General features: G+C 44.4%; 1 protein-coding gene across 19 annotated transcripts; it reads right to left on the bottom strand.

Moving 5' to 3' along the window:
* Nucleotides 1-8,388: 8,388 nt before the first annotated feature.
* LOC125513792 (ubiquitin carboxyl-terminal hydrolase 18) lies at nt 8,389-19,083 on the bottom strand. 19 transcript variants are annotated; one of them, XM_048678982.2, is made up of 16 exons: nt 18,932-19,083; nt 17,828-17,899; nt 16,542-16,613; nt 12,836-12,907; nt 11,637-11,686; nt 11,262-11,339; nt 10,865-11,138; nt 10,719-10,753; nt 10,560-10,645; nt 10,296-10,470; nt 10,129-10,216; nt 9,884-10,041; nt 9,505-9,796; nt 9,342-9,408; nt 9,157-9,263; nt 8,389-8,831 (listed from the first exon to the last, which is right to left on the bottom strand). In XM_048678982.2, exons 7-16 carry the CDS (start codon nt 11,075-11,077, stop codon nt 8,802-8,804), a joined length of 1,251 nt encoding a protein of 416 aa, XP_048534939.1. In that variant the 5' UTR covers nt 11,078-11,138; nt 11,262-11,339; nt 11,637-11,686; nt 12,836-12,907; nt 16,542-16,613; nt 17,828-17,899; nt 18,932-19,083; the 3' UTR covers nt 8,389-8,801. The 19 variants fall into 19 exon arrangements, with proteins under 19 accessions (XP_048534939.1, XP_048534947.1, XP_048534941.1 ...); XM_048678990.2 differs by having other exon boundaries at nt 11,262-11,336; XM_048678984.2 differs by lacking the exon at nt 11,637-11,686.
* Between the last annotated feature and the right edge of the window lie 1,121 nt (nt 19,084-20,204).

Raw genomic sequence — 20,204 nt, 5'->3', positions numbered from 1 at the left:
TGTCAACCCAACAGACACTTTCGGAGATACCCGTAGTCTACCTTTATAGTCACCAAGTTACGTTGTGACGTTTGGTATACCCAAAGCACTCCTACGGTATCCGGGAGCTACACGATCTCATGGTCTAAGGAAAAGATACTTGACATTGGAAAACTCTAGCAAACGAACTATACGATCTTGTGCTATGTTTAGGATTGGGTCTTGTCCATCACATCATTCTCCTAATGATGTGATCTCGTTATCAATGAGATCCAATGTCCATAGTCAGGAAACCATGACTATCTGTTGATCAACGAGCTAGTCAACTAGAGGCTTACTAGGGACATGTTGGTGTCTGTTATTCACACATGTATTACGATTTCCGGATAACACAATTATAGCATGAATAAAGACAATTATCATGAACAAGGAAATATAATAATAATGCTTTTATTATTGCCTCTAGGGCATATTTCCAACAGTCTCCCACTTGCACTAGAGTCAATAATCTAGTTACATTGTGATGAATCGAACACCCATGGAATTCTGGTGTTGATCATGTTTTGCTCTAGGGAGAGGTTTAGTCAACGGATCTGCTACATTCAGGTCCGTTTGCACTTTACAAATTTCTATGTCTCCATCTTGAACATTTTCACGAATGGAGTTGAAGCGACGCTTGATGTGCCTTGTCTTCTTGTGAAACCTGGGCTCCTTGGCAAGAGCAATAGCTCCAGTGTTGTCACAGAAGAGCTTGATCGGCCCCGACGCATTGGGTATGACTCCTAGGTCGGTGATGAACTCCTTCACCCATATTGCTTCATGTGCTGCCTCCGAGGCTGCCATGTACTCCGCTTCACATGTAGTTCCCGCCACGATGCTTTGCTTGCAACTGCACCAGCTTACTGCCCCACCATTCAAAATATACACGTATCCGGTTTGTGACTTTGAGTCATCCAGATCTGTGTCGAAGCTAGCGTCGACGTAACCCTTTACGACGAGCTCTTCGTCACCTCCATAAACGAGAAATATTTCCTTAGTCCTTTTCAGGTACTTCAGGATATTCTTGACCGCTGTCCAGTGTTCCTTGCCGGGATTACTTTGGTACCTTCCTACCAAACTTACGGCAAGGTTTACATCAGGTCTGGTACACAGCATGGCATACATAATAGAACCTATGGCTGAGGCATAGGGGATGACACTCATCTCTTCTATTTCTTCTGCCATGGTCGGCCATTGAGCTGAGCTCAATTTCATACCTTGCAACACAGGCAAGAACCCCTTCTTAGACTGATCCATATTGAACTTCTTCAATATCTTATCAAGGTATGTGCTTTGTGAAAGACCTATGAGGCGTCTCGATCTATCTCTATAAATTTTGATGCCTAATATATAAGCAGCTTCTCCAAGGTCCTTCATTGAAAAACTCTTATTCAAGTAGGCCTTGATGCTGTCCAAGAGTTCTATATCATTTCCCATCAAAAGTATGTCATCTACATATAATATGAGAAATGCTACAGAGCTCCCACTCACTTTCTTGTAAACGCAGGCTTCTCCATAAGTCTGCGTAAACCCAAACGCTTTGATCATCTCATCAAAGCGAATGTTCCAACTCCGAGATGCTTGCACCAGCCCATAAATCGAGCGTTGGAGCTTGCACACCTTGTCAGCATTCTTAGGATCGACAAAACCTTCCGGCTGCATCATATACAATTCTTCCTTAAGGAAACCATTAAGGAATGCCGTTTTGACGTCCATTTGCCAAATTTCATAATCATAAAATGCGGCAATTGCTAACATGATTCGGACGGACTTTAGCTTCGCTACTGGTGAGAAAGTCTCATCGTAGTCAACTCCTTGAACTTGTCGATAACCCTTAGCAACAAGTCGAGCTTTATAGATGGTCACATTACCATCCGCGTCTGTCTTCTTCTTAAAGATCCATTTATTCTCTATGGCTCGCCGTTCAATGGGCAAGTCAGTCAAAGTCCATACTTCGTTTTCATACATGGATCCTATCTCGGATTTCATGGCTTCCAGCCATTTTTCGGAATCCGGGCCCGCCATCGCTTCTTCATAGTTCGAAGGTTCACCGTTGTCTAACAACATGATTTCCAAGACAGGGTTGCCGTACCACTCTGGTGCGGAACGTGTCCTTGTGGACCTTCGAATTTCAGTAGGAGCTTGATCAGAAGTATCTTGATCATTATCATTAACTTCCTCTCTAGTCGGTGCTGGCACCTCAGGAACATTTTCTTGAGTTGCGCCATTTTCCGGTTCAAGAGGTAATACTTCATCAAGCTCTACTTTCCTCCCACTTACTTCTTTTGAGAGAAACTCTTTCTCTAGAAAGGACCCATTCTTGGCAACAAAGATCTTGCCTTCGGATCTTAGGTAGAAGGTATACCCAATAGTTTCTTTAGGGTATCCTATGAAGACGCATTTTTCCGACTTGGGTTCGAGCTTCTCAGGTTGAAGTTTCTTGACATAAGCATCGCATCCCCAAACTTTTAGAAACGACAGCTTAGGTTTCTTCCCAAACCATAATTCATACGGTGTCGTCTCAACGGATTTCGACGGAGCCCTATTTAAAGTGAATGCGGCAGTCTCTAAAGCATAGCCCCAAAAAGATAGCGGTAAATCGGTAAGAGACATCATAGATCGCACCATATCTAATAGAGTGCGATTACGACGTTCGGACACACCGTTACGCTGTGGTGTTCCAGGTGGCGTGAGTTGTGAAACTATTCCACATTTTCTTAAGTGTGTGCCAAACTCGTGACTCAAGTATTCTCCTCCACGATCTGATCGTAGAAACTTGATTTTCCTGTCACGTTGATTTTCAACCTCACTCTGAGATTCCTTGAACTTTTCAAAGGTTTCAGACTTGTGTTTCATTAAGTAGATATACCCATACCTACTTAAATCATCAGTGAGGGTGAGAACATAACGATAGCCACCGCGAGCCTCAACACTTATTGGACCGCACACATCAGTATGTATGATTTCCAATAAGTCGGTTGCTCGCTCCATTGTTCCTGAGAACGGAGTCTTGGTCATTTTACCCATAAGGCATGGTTCGCACGTGTCAAATGATTCATAATCAAGAGACTCTAAAAGTCCATCAGCATGGAGCTTCTTCATGCGTTTGACACCTATGTGACCAAGGCGGCAGTGCCACAAGTATGTGGGACTATCATTATCAACCTTACTTCTTTTGGTACTCACATTATGAACATGTGTAGCATCACGTTCGAGATTCATAAAGAATAAACCATTCACCATAGGAGCATGACCATAAAACATATCTCTCATAAAAATGGAACAACCATTATTCTCAGATTTAAAAGAGTAGCCATCTCGAATTAAACGAGATCCCGATACAATGTTCATGCTCAAAGCTAGCACTAAATAACAATTATTAAGGTTTAAAACTAATCCCGAAGGGAGATGCAGAGGCAGCGTGCCGACGGCGATCACATTGACCTTGGAACCATTCCCGACGCGCATCGTCACCTCGTCCTTTGCCAGTTTCCGCTTATTCCGCAGCCCCTGCTTTGAGTTACAAATGTGAGCAACTGCACCGGTATCAAATACCCAGGAGCTACTACGGGCACTAGTAAGGTACACATCAATTACATGTATATCACATATACCTTTTGTTTTGCTGGCCTTCTTATCCGCTAAGTACTTAGGGCAGTTCCGCTTCCAGTGACCGCTTCCCTTGCAATAAAAGCACTCAGTCTCGGGCTTGGGTCCATTCTTTGGCTTCTTCCCGGCAGCTTGCTTGCCAGGCGTGGCAACCTCCTTGCCATCCTTCTTGAAGTTCTTTTTACCCTTGCCTTTCTTAAACTTAGTGGTTTTATTGACCATCAACACTTGATGTTCCTTCTTGACTTCTACCTCCGCTGATTTCAGCATAGAGAACAACTCAAGAATGGTCTTTTGCATCCCCTGCATGTTGAAGTTCATCACGAAGCTCTTGTAGCTTGGTGGAAGCGACTGGAGGATTCTGTCAATGACCGCATCATCCGGGAGATTAACTCCCAGCTGAGACAAGCGGTTATGCAACCCAGACATAGTGAGTATGTGCTCACTGACAGAACTATTTTCCTCCATCTTACAGCTGAAGAACTTATCGGAGACTTCATATCTCTCGATCCGGGCATGATCTTGAAAAACCATTTTCAGCTCTTCGAACATCTCGTATGCTTCATGTCTCTCAAAACGTTTTTGGAGCCCCGACTCTAAGCTGTAAAGCATGCCGCACTGAACGAGGGAGTAGTCGTCAACACGTGTCTGCCAAGCGTTCATAACGTCTTGGTTCTGTGGGACGGGAGGATCACCTAGCGGTGCTTGTAGGACATAATCTTTCTTGGCAGCTATGAGGATGATCCTCAGGTTCCGGACCCAGTCCGTATAGTTGCTGCCATCGTCTTTCAGCTTGGTTTTCTCTAGGAACGCGTTGAAGTTGAGGACTACGTTGGCCATTTGATCTACAAGACATATTGCAAAGATTTTAGACTAAGTTCATGATAATTAAGTTCATCTAATCAAATTATTAATGAACTCCCACTTAGATTAGACATCCCTCTAGTCATCTAAGTATTACATGATCCGAGTTAACTAGACCGTGTCCGATCATCACGTGAGACGGACTAGTCAACGTCGGTGAACATCTTCATGTTGATCGTATCTTCTATACGACTCATGCTCGACCTTTCGGTCTTTTGTGTTCCGAGGCCATGTCTGTACATGCTAGGCTCGTCAAGTCAACCTAAGTGTTTGCATGTGTAAATCTGTCTTACACCCGTTGTATGTGAACGTCTGAATAAAACACCCGATCATCACGTGGTGTTTTGAAACAGCGAACTGTCGCAACGGTGCACAGTTAGGGGGAACACTTCTTGAAATTATTATGAGGGATCATCTTATTTACTACCGTCGTTCTAAGTAAACAAGATGCAAAACATGATAAACATCACATGCAATCAATTTATAAACGTGACATGATATGGCCAATATCACATAGCTCCTTTGATCTCCATCTTGGGGCTCCATGATCATCTTGTCACCGGCTTGACACCATGATTTCCATCATCATGATCTCCATCATCGTGTCTCCATGAAGTTGCTCGCCAACTATCACTTCTACTACTATGGCTAACGCGTTTAGCAATAAAGTAAAGTAATTTACATGGTGTTCCTCGATGACACGCAGGTCATATGAAAGAATAAAGACAACTCCTATGGCTCCTGCCGGTTGTCATACTCATCGACATGCAAGTCGTGATTCCTATTACAATAGCATGAACATCTCATACATCACATATAGATCATTCATCATTCATCACAACTTTGGCCATATCATATCACAAACCACTTGCTGCAAAAACAAGTTAGACGTCCTCTAATTGTTGTTGCAAGTTTTACGTGGCTGAATTAGGGTTCTAGTAAGAACGTCTTCTTACCTACGTTAAAGCCACAACGTGATTTTTCAACTTCTATTTACCCTTCATAAGGACCCTGTTCATCGAATCCGCTCCAACTAGAGTGGGAGAGACAGACACCCGCCAGCCACCTTATGCAACTAGTGCATGTTAGTCGGTGGAACCGGTCTCACGTAAGCGTACGTGTAAGGTTGGTCCGGGCCGCTTCATCCCACAATACCGCTGAAGCAAGAAAAGACTAGTAACGGCAAGAAAGTTGACAAATCTACGCCCACAACTAATTGTGTTCTACTCGCGCAAGAAGAACTACGCATAAACCTAGCTCATGATGCCACTGTTGGGGAACGTTGCAGAAAACAAAAAATTTCCTACTCGTTTCACCAAGATCATCTAGGAGTTCATCTAGCAACGAGCAATCGGATGCATCTACATACCTTTGTAGATGGCACACGGAAGCGTTCAAAAGAACGGTGATGATGTAGTCGTACTCGACGTGATCCAAATCACCGATGACCAGCGCCGAACGGACGGCACCTCCGCGTTCAACACACGTACGGGACGGGAGACGTCTCCTCCTTCTTGATCCAGCAAGGGGGAGGAGAGGTTGATGAAGATCCAGCAGCACGACGGCGTGGTGGTGGATGCAGGGCGTCACAGAAGCAGGGCTTCGCCAAGACTACGAGGGAGAGACGTAACGGGGGGGTGGAGGCGCCAGGGGCTGGTGTGTCATCCCTCCTCTCCCCCCCCCACTATATATAGGGGTGCCATGGGGGGGGCGCCGGCCCTAGTAGATGAGATCTACTAGGGGGGGGGCGGCGGCCAAGGGGAGGTTTCCCTCCCCCCAAGGCACCTAGGGGTGCCTTCCACCACATGGACTCTTCCATGGTGGAAACCCTAGGCGCATGGGCCTATAGGGGCTGGCGCCCCAGCCCACTATGGGCTGGGTTCCCTCCTATTTCAGCCCATGGGGCCCTCCGGGATAGGTGGCCCCACCCGGTGGACCCCCGGGACCCTTCCGGTGGTCCCGGTACAATACCGATAACCCCGAAACTTGTCCCGATGCCCGAAACAGCACTTCCTATATATAATTCTTTACCTCCGGACTATTCCGGAACTCCTCGTGACGTCCGGGATCTCATCCGGGACTCCGAACAACATTCGGGTTACTGCATATACATATCTTCACAACCCTAGCGTCACCGAACCTTAAGTGTGTAGACCCTACGGGTTCGGGAGACAAGCAGACATGACCGAGACGACTCTCCAGTCAATAACCAACAGCGGGATCTGGATACCCATGTTGGCTCCCACATGCTCCACGATGATCTCATCGGATGAACCACGATGTCGAGGATTCAATCAACCCCGTACGCAATTCCCTTTGTCAATCGATATGTTACTTGCCCGAGATTCGATCGTCGGTATCCCAATACCTCGTTCAATCTCGTTACCGACAAGTCACTTTACTCGTACCGTAATGCATGATCCCGTGACCAGACACATGGTCACTTTGAGCTCAATATGATGATGCATTACCGAGTGGGCCCAGTGATACCTCTCCGTCATACGGAGTGACAAATCCCAGTCTTGATCCATGTCAACCCAACAGACACTTTCGGAGATACCCGTAGTCTACCTTTATAGTCACCCAGTTACGTTGTGACGTTTGGTATACCCAAAGCACTCCTACGGTATCCGGGAGCTACACGATCTCATGGTCTAAGGAAAAGATACTTGACATTGGAAAACTCTAGCAAACGAACTATACGATCTTGTGTTATGTTTAGGATTGGGTCTTGTCCATCACATCATTCTCCTAATGATGTGATCTCGTTATCAATGACATCCAATGTCCATAGTCAGGAAACCATGACTATCTGTTGATCAACGAGCTAGTCAACTAGAGGCTTACTAGGGACATGTTGGTGTCTGTTATTCACACATGTATTACGATTTCCGGATAACACAATTATAGCATGAATAAAGACAATTATCATGAACAAGGAAATATAATAATAATGCTTTTATTATTGCCTCTAGGGCATATTTCCAACAAAAGTATGTCAGTTTCTCCATGCACCTACCACTGTTCATATGACTGCTGCAAAACGTATAGTAAGATATGTGAAAAATACGTTGAATGTTGGCCTAAATTTCAGCAAGTCATCCTCTACACTTATCAGTGCCTTCTCTGACTCTGATTGGGCTGGATGTCTAGATGACAGACGTTCAACTGGTGGCTTTGCAGTTTTCTTTAGACCTAATTTAATATCTTGGAGTGCAAGGAAGCAAGCTACAGTTTCAAGATCCAGTACAGAGGCAGAATATAAGGCATTGGCAAATGCAACAGCAGAAATCATATGGGTGCAGTCAATCCTAAAGGAACTAGGTATGAAAAGCACTAGAGCTCCATGTTTATGGTGTGATAATCTAGGTGCTACCTACTTGTCAGCAAATCTAGTTTTTCATGCCAAAACTAAACACATTGAGATAGATTTTCACTTTGTTCGAGAAAGAGTTGCAAACAAACTTCTGGATATTCAATTTATTCACTCTCAAGACCAAGTTGCTGATGGCTTTACCAAAGCTTTACCCACAAGAAGTTTTGAGGACTTCAAGCATAATCTCAACTTGATGAAGTTGTGATTAAGGGAGGATGTTAAACGTGATATAATCTTCACGTATATACCTTACGTACAAGGAGAGGAGACCCTGGCTAACCACATGAGTAGTAGTTAGACAAGATACTCATGTAATCTTTATCTTCTTTTACCTTTTGTATTTCTTCTCCTCCAAGATGTATCTCTACAACAACTTGTACGCATATCCGGGCTTGCAACCCATCTATATAACATGAAACACGTCGGCCAGGATAGGCAAGACGTTTACTGCAAGTCGCACACACAGGACCAATTATCAATCCCTTAGCATCAACGTTGACACCAAATGACCATCTTGTCGCTTGGAGTAGAATACACACTATATCCACTATGCCATCAATTAGATAAGGTTTAATAAACAATGGAGTCAGCTCATAAAATAACCCCCTCTTGTCCACTGACGTGTCATAGAAGTGTGCTCGGATAGCTGTGAGAAATTCGTAAATTTGCTTTGCTTTTGCTTTAGTTGCTTTTTTGGTGGAACAGTATGTTTTGAAACCATCCCCCCTAAGGCAACAGTATGCTTGCAATTCTTCATCATAAACTGTATCTCCCAACTCTGGCACAATGAACTTGTGTTTCTTTTTGGTACAACCCTCAAGTTTTTCATTTATCCTCTCAATTATCACTGAGGGAGGACAATCTTCTACTATGACGTACTTCTCTGTCAAACGTTGATTCGTGTCCATAAAAGGATTTAAGAAGCGTCCTTTAATCAACTTATCAGATAGGCTGGGGGTATCTGCTAGAAAACGTACATAAAAAGTGTATCAAGCAAACGAAACCGCACTCATTAAAACAAATGGCATGAAAGGCCAAGTTTTACACAACTTCAATTAATATATGTTTTTTGTGCTGCACGCAATTATTTGCACACACAAAAAGCATTGACAAGAAAACCGATAGGCATTTTCGTAGCATTGTTTTATTTATATATTTACATAGCATTTTTTTATTTATATATTTACACAGCATTGTTTTTCACAGCTAAGATTTCCTTGAAAATATGTCAGAATATGGAAAATGTTCATCTATCCATAATTAAGATATTTCAACCTTTGGGACCATACCTTCATCAGGTGGGGGCCTGAAAAGTAAGGGATCAGCGTCCGTCCGTCTTGGGATGTCGTCTTCAGTTGCACGCTCGCCATGTGGTTCAGAATGTTCTCCCATTTTCCTGGAAATGGAAATGAAGAAAATCTTAGACTTGGAAGTTCTATGAAAGGATATATCAGTTCTGAAACTTCTTAGATACCTTTTATAGAAAAAGATATAACTTTCTTTGTTTTCTTTTCTACACCCTCCTTAGTGATAGATGTAACCTGCAAATACACCCGAGTTAGAAATATTAGTTTTAGACTGTAAACAAAGCTTGCAAATAGTCAAAGCAAATTACGGGAATCAAACACGGAACATACCCGTTCGTCATTGATCTCGTACCATTCTCCATTATACTTGGTGAAGCACCAATAGTGCCCACCTTTTGGGCCATACTGCCTATGATGAATGACTCCATATAAGTCATACTTTTGTTCGACTCCTCCATTAGCACTCACATAAGGTGAAAAGTCGAAATCCATGGGGCAGTCAACATCATGTACGAGCTTAGTAGAACCTTCACCAGTACCAACAGGTCGACCAAGACATATGATCAATATTTCTGGACAAGCCACGATTCGAGTTTCCTCACTCTTTTTGTGGAGTGAGCATCTGCATTGAAATCCACAAATTGGATCATGTGACTCATCAATAAATTATCATGGGCATTTATGAAAATATTATCACACAAGTGTTTACCCTTCACATCGAGAATTCAATGGTTTTTTCATAGTGAACGCATCCATGCATTCTTTTAAGCTTTTGAAGCCAACTTGATCCTCAAGCTTGATAGGAATTTCCAACATCTGGAAATCTCTAGTTTCGCCTGCCTTTTTGAATCCACATTCGCATACATGCTTCAAAGATACGCAATATATACAATTATATTTTTGTTGTAACAAAAGATTACTATGGTTATGAATTTAGAACAAAACAAAATATACCTCTGTTAGTAATGTTCCAGAAAATAGCTGCTCATATATGTCTATATTTTTGGGGTGCTTCTCTGCAGGAAATTTTGACAATATTGCGCTACACAGAAACTCACCCATTTAAGTTACTAGAGTTGAAATCTAGCACAGAAAGCAAAAAAGCAAAACTAGATACCCACCACAAAAATTCATCAGCGCTGAACTGAGAACCAAGACGGTTATTCTTAAAGTCATCACCTAAATCTTCCAAACAATTAAGAATCATAGTAGGAAGAAAAGCTGTTGAACTTTGTAAGTCCTCTAGAAGGTATCTTTGCAAACAGCAAGATACACACAAATCACCCTCTTCAGGACCTGAACAAACAAACCATATGATATGTTAATTGTATAACTTACGCATTTGGCTACATGTAGATACAAGGATGTCAAATACTAAAACTCACATGTTTTCCCATAATCATCTCCAGAAAGATACTTCGAAAAACTTTCAGTGGCCTTTAAGCATTGTAGGACTGAATTTGCATAACAACTGAAAAAAATATAGTTAGAACAGCAAAAAAAAGACATTGCTTATGGTGAAAATTAATGGTGTAAGGTTGTACTTGAGGGATTTATTTAGATGTCCCATGGGTTTGCGCTGCAAAAAATGATATAAGTTGAATACTAAGTTAGGATTTAAGCTAAGCAAAAAGATTACATGTATGCTCTTATATAGATGATCGATTAATAAATCATACACCTCACTCACATTGTTCTTATCCTTCACAATAACGTGCACGCTGATGTTTTTCTCAAGTTCTCCAAACACCAAGTCATCCTCTCCGTTTTCCATCTTCAATTCTTTGAAGACAATTATGTGTTGTTTGGAGTCATAAATGGCCCAGTTGTGCAAGTCAGAATGGAGGTCTTTCCATGTATATGACTTTCTGTCAATATCCTTTTCTTTGTCCACATCACCCATTTTCTCACATGAACAACCATTGTGACTACAGTCGTACTAGATACGAACCCTCAGTTTATGCCTACACATACAATTCAATATATGAGAGAGAGAGAGAGAGAGAGAGAGAGAGAGAGAGAGGTTACAAGAAAATTGAAAATTGCGATCAGAACTAAAATAGAAGACAGAACACCAGAACACTTACATAGATTTATCCTTATCAGCTTCCATGATGCTAAATCATGCTCGGTACGTTGATCTTGGGGACAACGCGTTCACCCTGCTGCACAAGTCCAACAGGCAGTGTGGTTACTGTTGGGTTTAATCACCCTCGGTACTTTGATTTGAGTAGTAAAATTATTCATCATCTGGCAACACTTTTCAAACGATGTTTTGTAAATATCTAAAGCTAACAACTCAAAGTAAATTATATATAAAACTACCAATTAAAAGTAGACACTATTCATCATCCGAGAAACTATTCAAACCATGTCTTGCAAATTTTATCTAAATTGAATCATACAAGTCAGGTGACATTTCAGTTATTAAGTGGAAGAGGTTAAGAAGACAGGTTACTCACAAGTTAAGGCAACCTGAGTATTGGGAACTGTACCAGAATAACTCAAAAGTCTACAGTAAAAATAACTGTATCAGAATATACCAAGTCAAGAACTATAAAATTCTTGGGTAGAAATAACTGTGTTAGCCTGCTAGGATATGTAAGACAAGCTAAAGATTAATTAGTTAGTGCGTGGTAGTTGTTTGGCGGGAGTGGTGGGAATGTGGGCTGCACCAGTTTAAGCAGTAGCATTTGCTTTGAGTAGTATAATATGCCCATAAACAAGAGTTGTGTAAGTCAGGCAAGAAGGAAGTACAGAAAATAAGCTCGAGCTCGCTGTGTCCTGTGAGTTTCTTTTCTTTTTGCGAGTGGTATCCTGTGAGTTTTTCATGGTGTGTGCAGTAACATGAGCTGCAGCTCTAACTGCGCGGCAGGCATGGTGAGCAATCTTCAAATCATTCAAAAAAAAAAAAGAGCTGCAACTCTACATATCCATGCACAGGCACATAAAACACAAAATTCAGTACTCCAAAAACAGAAAAATACATGTAGTTAGCAGAAGGTCGGCTAACAAATTTACAAGGGACAGCTTAATGAAGAACTTGCAATGACCAAACTAAATTAAGAAGATAATATTCTTCCTTAGACCTTGCAATGGCCATACCCAATCAAGAAAAGATGTTACCAAGCAAACCGGACCTATTGACCCTTTTGCTATGGTAAGGCGTTGAACTTCATATATCCCTTTTTTAGTCAATCCAGAATATCGTACATTCAAACTGAATCATATATTGGGTTTATTAATACCTTTGGATTCATTACTGTACAGGAAAAATGACCTTCTCATTTGGTCAAAAAGTAGTACAATAATATGCAGATTGTGTGATGCAGAATACTTATTTTTTTGCATGGATAAAAAATACTTGTTGCATTCCAGTTTAAAAGCACTACCAGATCCTTGTGTGACTACGGGCAAAGTATTCCATAAGCTTTTACGCTCAACGGTGAACATTGGAACTCTCAGGGCATTTTATATTTACCATTAGAGGATCTACATTTCTGTATGACGTGCAAATGTGCAATGTATTGTATCAGATAGGGAGATGAGTAAGAACAAGCGTTAACCGGTTCTTATGCTGCTAGACAGAAAATTACATACTCCAGAGACAGAATCAAGATTCTAAGCTAGTAATCAGAAAGGAGCGCGTGAAGAATAAAACCTTCAGATTAGACTGTCCCGAAGAAGAGGTGGCTTGAACCCTTGCCTTCTTGGGAGCTGATCTTCTGTTAGACTGGAAGGTAGAAAAAAACAAGCAAACTCCAATCATGACTCTATTTCATCTTAGTACAAAAGAAGAAACTGCTAACAAAAGTTAATTAATCTCATGGTACTGTCCACATTAACATGGATCAAACATGTCAAATAAAAGATTAACACGGATAAAATCCATGTGACATTACACATACAAGTGGACCTCTGCACCCTCCCCTGTGAAAAAAAGGATTGTGTTCCAATCTTCAACTTTGAGCACAAAAATCTTGTGGAAAACTTCGCGTGTAGTCACACAAGGATCAGGTAGTGCTTTTAAACTGGAATGCAACAACAAGTATTATTTATCCACGCAAAAAAAGGTATTCTTGAACAAAACGGACCCGCTCCCACCCCCGAAACCCTCGCCACCGCCACCTCCCCTGCCCGTCTCCGGCGGGAACCGGCCGCCCTCGCCGGCGCGCGGCCCGAATCCGCCCCCTCCCCCGCCCTTCCTTCCCCGCCCCTCCTTCCGCCCTCGCGCCGCCTCCCCGGGAGGCGGCCGGGGCGGCCCCTACGTCTCTCCGCTCGGCTTCGCATCCTCTTCCTCTCCCCTGCCGTCGCCGGCGGGCGCCCCCGGCTCCGGCCCAGGGGGTGCCGGCGGCGGCAGGATCTCCTTTCCCCGCGCGCATCCTCCTGGCCCGGGGCAGGGGGGCGGTGGCGGTGTCGCTCGGCTTGGCGGGGGTCCGGTGATCCGGCGGGGTGGCCGGCGGCGGATGTGGTGGCGGCGCTGCTCCTTGGCGGCGGGGCGGCGTGGTGGTGCGGGGTGGCCGACGTCGCGCCCCCGGCCCAGATCTGGGCCTGGCGGGCCCCATCTGGGTCCTAGCGGGCCGCCCCCCCGGCGTGGCCTCGTTGTCTGCGGCGCGGTGAGGAGGAGCGGCTCGGATATGGGGCGTCGGCGCCGATGGCGTGCTGGCAGCGGCGCGAAGGCGGGAGCTTTACGGGCCCACAAGGGCTCGGCCGGGCCTGTGGGCCCACGGGCCTGGTGTGCTCCTGCTATTGCGTCCAGATGGCTACCGTCGCTGACGGTGGAGGTGGGGCCCTCCCGCGTGCCGACGGTGCTGATGCCCTAGTCCCGGCTCTGATTCTTCGCCGCGCTGTCCTCACTTCGCGGTGCCGTGGTGAGACGGCGTGGGGGCCTCATGACCGCGTTGGCGCATGGTGGTGGTTGGTTTGGTGGCTGGATCCGGAGCGCCCGAGGTGCGGGTTGGGATCGGGGGAAACCCCTGTCGGCGTGGCCAACACCGGCGCGGTGGCGCCTATGGGTGCCACCTGACCTTCCGGGAGGGCGTCGGGGGCTACCCTTCCTCTCGCCTCGTCGTGTACCGGGGGAAACCCTTGGCAGCAGTGTCGTCATCGTCGTGATCCTTCTTGGAGGTGTTGATAGGTGCCGGCGCTTCGGAGTCTTGGAGCCTAGTGGAAGATCCCGGTGGGCGCAGCGATCGTGAGGCTTCTTCGTTTTTGTTGATCCGCCGTTGTCGGCATTTGTTTCTTTTGCTCTTTCTCTGTCGTTTCTTTTGGGCGTGACTGTGCTGCTTCCGCCCCAACACCTATCTCTGTATGGTTCGGTTGGTTGCTTTGTATACAAAGCGGGGGGAAACCCTTTTTCGGCAAAAAAGGTATTCTTTATCACACAATCCACACATTATTGTACTACTTATTGACCAAATGAGAAGGCGATTTCTCCGGAACAATAGCTAAGTCTGCCCTGATACTATCACTTGGATCTCGAACACTATCTATGATAATAAATCCAAAGGTATTAATGAAATGTCCAAAAATATATTCAGTTTCAATGCATTGATATTCTAGACTGAACAAAAAACAGGGATATTGGTCGGCTACTCGGGTTTGAATACCCGAATTCAAGGCCTTGCTATAGCCAAAGGGTCAATAGGTCGTGTTTGTTTGGTAACATCTTTTTTCGATTGGGTATGAAAATTGCAAGTTATAAAAGCACTACGTGATCCTTGTGTAACTACGGTAGGGTTTTTACGCTCAAAGTTGAACACCGGAACACTTGGAGCGTTTTAGATTTATCGTCAGAGGGTCTACATTTTTATTGTTAGACTATATGGAGGGCCAAAGCTCCCCGGTTCCATTGCACTAACGAAACCAGAGTAAGCGTAACAGTATGCAGAACATGTTCATGAAGCTACTAACTAGAAGAAGAGCAAAGTTCAAAGCACCTCCAGCTACTTATTACAGATGCACCAAAATTGCATATAGCTAGGTTTCCAATACAGGAAAGGAAGCTACTCCAGCCTACAAGCGCCAGGAGCAGTCTGCAGTCCAGCGGTCAAATCACCTTGAGTGCATTCTAAATTTTTATATGTGGTAAAATGTGCAATGTCTTGTATCAGAGAGGGAGATGAGTGAGAACAAGCGTTGACAGGTTGTGGTAAACAGAAAATTACATACTCCAGAGAAGCAAACTCCAATCATGACTCTATTTCATCTTAGTACAAAAGAAGAAACTGCTAACAAAAGTTAATTAGTCTCATGGTACTTTCCACATTAACATGGATCAAACATGTCAAATAAAAGATTAACACGGATAAAATCCGTGTGACATTACACATACAAGTGGATCTCTATACCCTCCCCCGTGAAAAAAAGGATTGTGTTCCAATGTTCAACATTGAGCATAAAAATATTGTGGAAAACTTCGCCCGTAGTCACACAAGGATCAGGTAGTGTTTTTAAACTGGAATGCGACAACAAGTATTATTTATCCATGCAAAAAAAAGGTATTCCGTATCACACAATCCACACATTATTGTACTACTTATTGACCAAATGAGAAGGCCATTTCTCCGGAAGAATAGCTAAGTCTTCCCTGATACTATCACTTGGATCTCGAACACTATCTATGATAATAAATCCAAAGGTATTAATGAAATGTCCAAAAATTTATTCAGTTTGATTGCATTGATATTCTAGATTGAACAAAAAAAGGGATATTGGTCCGGTTTGAATGCCCGAGTTCAAGGCCTTGCTATAGCCAAAGGGTCAATAGGCCGGGTTTGTTTGGTAACATCTTTTTTTGATTGGGTATGGACATTGCAAGTAATAAAAGCACTACCAGATCCTTGTGTGACTACAGTAGGATTTTTACGCTCAAATTGAACGTTGGAACACTTGGGGCGTTTTACATTTATCGTTAAAGGATCTACATTTTATTTTTAGACTATAAGGAGGGCAAAAGCCCCCCGGGTTTATTAACGAAACCAGAGCAAGCGTAACAGCATGCAGAGCATGTTCATGAAGCTACTAACTAGAAGAAGAGCTCAAAAGTTCAGAGCACCTCCAGCTACTTATTACAGATGCACCAAAATTGCATAGAGCTAAGTTTTCAATCATGGAAAGGAAGCTACTCCATCCTACAAGCGCCGGGAGCAGTCTGCAGTCCAGCGATCAAACCACCTTGAGCGCATTCTACATTTTTATATGTGGTACAAATGTGCAATGTCTTGTATCGGAGAGGGAGATGAGCGAGAACAAGCGTTGACAGGTTCTTATGCCGGTAAACAGAAATTACATACTCCAGAGAGAGAGAGAGAGAGAGAGAGAGACTCTTAGCTAGTAATTAGAAAGGAGTGCGTGAAGAATAAAACCTTCAGTTTAGACTGTCCCGAAGAAGAGGCGGCTTCAACCCTAGCCTTCTTGGGAGCTGGTCTGCTGTTACTCTTGAAGGTAGAGAAAAACAAGCAAACTCCAATCATGACTCTATTTCATCTTAGTACAAAAGAAGAAACTGCTAGCAAAAGTTAATTAATCCTACGGTACTGTCCACCTTAGCATGGATCAAACATGCCAACTAAAAGATTAACACGGAAGTGTGACATTACACATACAAGTGGATCTCTACGCCCTCCCCACAAAATAAACGATCGTGTTCCAATGTTCAACATTGATCATAAAAATCTTGTGGAAAACTTCGCCCGTAGTCACACAAGGATCAGGTAGTGCTTTTAAACTGGAACGGAACAACAAGTATTATTTATCCACGCAAAAAAAAAAGGTATTTTGTATCACACAATCCACACATTATTGTACTACTTATTGACCAAATGAGAAGCCATTTTTCCGGAACAATAGCTAAGTCTGCCCTGATACTATCACTTGGATCTCAAACACTATCTATGATAATAAATCCAAATGTATTAATGAAATGTCAAAAAAATGATTATGTTTGAATGCACTGATATTCTGGATTGACTAAAAAAAGGATATTCGTCGGGTCTGAACGCCCGAGTTCAAGGCCTTGCTATAGCCAAAGGGGCAATAGGTCTGGTAACATCTTTTTTTGATTGGATATGGACATTGCAAGTTATAAAAGTAATACTTGATTCTTGTGTGAGTACAGTATGATTTTTATCCTCAAAGTTGAACATTGGAACACTTGGGGTATTTTACATTTATTGTTAGAGGGTCTACATTTTTATTTTTAGACTATAAGGAGGGCAAAAGGTTCCATTTCATTAACGAAACCAGAGCAAGCATAACAGCATGCAGAGCATGTTCATGAGGCTACTAACTAGAAAAAGAGCTCTAAAGTTCAAAGCACCTCCAACTACTTAATACAGTTGCACCAAACATGCATACAGCTAAGTTTTCAATACAAGGAAGGAAAGGAAGCTACTCCAGCCTACAAGCGCCAGGAGCAGTCTGCAGTCCAGCGATCAAACCACCTTGAGCGCATTCTACATTTTTATATGTAGTACAAATATGCAATGTCTTGTATCGGAGAGGGAGATGAGTGAGAACAAGGGTTGACAGGTTCTTATGCTGGTAAACAGAAAATTACATACTCCAGAGAGAGAGGGAGAGAGAGAGAGAGAGAGAGACAGAATCAAGACTTTAAGCTAGTAATCAGAAAGGAGTGTGTGAAGAATAAAACCTTCAGATTATACTCTCCCGAAGAAGAGGTGGCTTGAACCCTAGCCTTCTTGGGAGCTGATCTGCTGTTACTCTTGAAGGTAGAAAAAAACAAACAAACTCCAATCATGACTCTATTTCATCTTAGTACAAAAGAAGAAACTGGTAACAAAAGTTAATTTATCCCATGGTTCTGTCCACATTAACATGGATCAAACATGTCAAATAAAAGATTAACACGGATCAAAGCCATGTGACATTGCGCATATATGTGGATCTCTACGCGCTCCCCTCGAAAAAAGGATCTTTACATCCTTCGGGGAGAAAAGTTGAAGAGCCAAGCTTAGCAGCGAAGCGTGCGACGCTCCAGAGGGCGAAATCATGTTATGGAGCTTAAAAATGTTTTGTTGTAATCGGCGGCGTAGTAGAAATTTCTTGGAAGAGACTGCCATCGGGGTTGGCGCTGCCAGATTTTGGACGAGCACAACCTTTCTCGCGTTGGAATGCTCTCAGCGCTTTTTTCTGGCTGGAAATGCCGAAACATCATTTTGGAGCACCACAAGACGAACAAATCAGACGCAAAAACGACTCGCAGAGCCAACTATAGGGAGCAGTAATTTACACTCCATCCAAATCAGGAAGGAGGGCTCGGAACGGCCCGAAAGGCGACGGCGGGGAAGGCTCGGCAGCCTGTGTAAGGCCGCTGAAGAAGCCAGGTCGCAAGTTTACTACTCCACGGCGGCAGAGTACTAATAACTGGAGTGTAAATTTGCAGTGAAAGCTATAGCTTGCCCCACGGTGGCAAGGTGCGAGAGAGCGGGAGTTGCCATCGACGCCCGGACCCGTGACCTTGTAGACGGGGCCTAAGCCGCCCTTTCCGTGGTAGTAGAAAGTTGAGATTTCTCCTTGCCCGCCCAGGGAGAAGGGTGCAGACCCAGCGGAGAAGTCAGGAGACGAAGGTGGCAGTGCCGGCGCCGACAGAGTGGCCGGGCGGAGTGGAGGAAGCACGCGACATCGCAGCGTTGGGCTTAGGTGGTGATGGACTGACAGCGCCGTCGATATAGTGGAGGTTTTTTTATTGCGGGAGGAGCGGAACAGGAGAAACTGGAGGAGAAGAGAGGCTCACCGGCGGGAGGGTTGGGTGTGGCGGCGGGCCGCCGCGCTTATCTTTCCTCTTCTCCTTGTGGCGCTCAATCCCTCTCTGCTATTCTGATGCTTAATGATGCCTTGTAGCAGGCAATGCCGCAGTAGAGCGCGGGGACCCTGTGTGGTCAAATCGCTGAAATTTTGGCTTACTTTTTTCTGAATGATAAAGTAGGGTGACATCATGCTGATCTAAATCATCCCATGTTTTCGGGAACATGTGCAGCTATTCATAACTTTACGCGGCGCTGCACTAGATAGAGCTCATGTGCAGCTAGTCATAGATTACAGATGTATCCCATCCTCCTCATCTGATATTTTTCGTGAGTACCGTTAGTCTACAAAAACTGGGCGCATCAAATCTGGAAGATGGAAGTTCGTTACACGATCACACAAAGCAAACGAGCAACCCCTAAAAACAAAGCCGAAGGTTAAGACCTTGCTACAGAGAGCAGGCCTTTAATGGCTCGTCGGCGGATGCTAACCAAAACACTGGCGTGGCGAGCAGGCGGTTCGGTCATGCGCGCGCAAAACAAACCCAGCACCCGTGAACCCGTTCGCGGTGGAGGACACGAGGGCGCTCCCGAAGAAGCTCTCCGCCCCTTGCCATCCGAGGTTGGCTCAGATACAGGCTGCCTCCCCACCGTCTGCTCTGGGGTGGGGAGTGGGGACAACCGAGAGATGCATAGTCTGATCTGCCGGTCCATCCGGCGTGCGTGCTACAGGAGTTGGTCACACGCGTGCTCGTGTGTCCGGTAGTGAGGCTCCAACCTAGTCAACTTTAATTTTATGTAAGAGAAACTTTAATCAGACTCAAATGAACGGTGATTTTGTTTATCTTTTGTTTGTTTGCGTCGGCCCGACGAACACCCATATCTGCTTCCGTGTTTGAGTCAGCTCGTGCATCCAACGCTGGCCCGACCTATTTTTTTGTTCGCGTGAAAAGAATAGACCACCAATATTATGAAAATGAAAAAAAATATTAATTAAACGTTAATGCCGGCCACAAAGGCCGGCTAAAGTCCACGCGTCCACATTACATTAACTAACAAGGCTACTAGGCGGCGCGTTGCCTAGGCGTCGTCCTCTTCACCGTCAGGGCCGGTGAAGTCGATCAGCGTTGGCGCCGGGCCGGCCCAAGGGAACGTCGTGTTCCAGAGCCTGGCGATGTTGTACAACGGGGATTGTGCCGCCGCCTGCTGGGCAAGGCGCGCCTCCTCCTCTGCCTCACGACGCTCTTCGTCGGCGTCGCGTTC

This window comes from Triticum urartu, chromosome 6A (assembly GCF_056163025.1).
Source record: "Triticum urartu cultivar PI428250 chromosome 6A, HENAU_Tu73, whole genome shotgun sequence".
NCBI classification, from domain to species: domain Eukaryota; kingdom Viridiplantae; phylum Streptophyta; class Magnoliopsida; order Poales; family Poaceae; genus Triticum; species Triticum urartu.
This window is presented reverse-complemented; position numbering and strand designations above follow the sequence as displayed.

What these genes read in the sequence shown, in the direction of transcription:
- LOC125513792 (XM_048678982.2), bottom strand. Translation starts at nt 11,077, where the DNA reads ATGGGTGATGTGGACAAAGAAAAGGATATTGACAGAAAGTCATATACA. An exon ending in AGATGATTATGGGAAAACAT is followed by an intron (nt 10,471 to 10,559) that starts GTGAGTTTTAGT and finishes TTGTTTGTTCAG; the next exon opens with GTCCTGAAGAGGGTGATTTG. An exon ending in ACGAGATCAATGACGAACGG is followed by an intron (nt 9,409 to 9,504) that starts GTATGTTCCGTG and finishes GTGTATTTGCAG; the next exon opens with GTTACATCTATCACTAAGGA.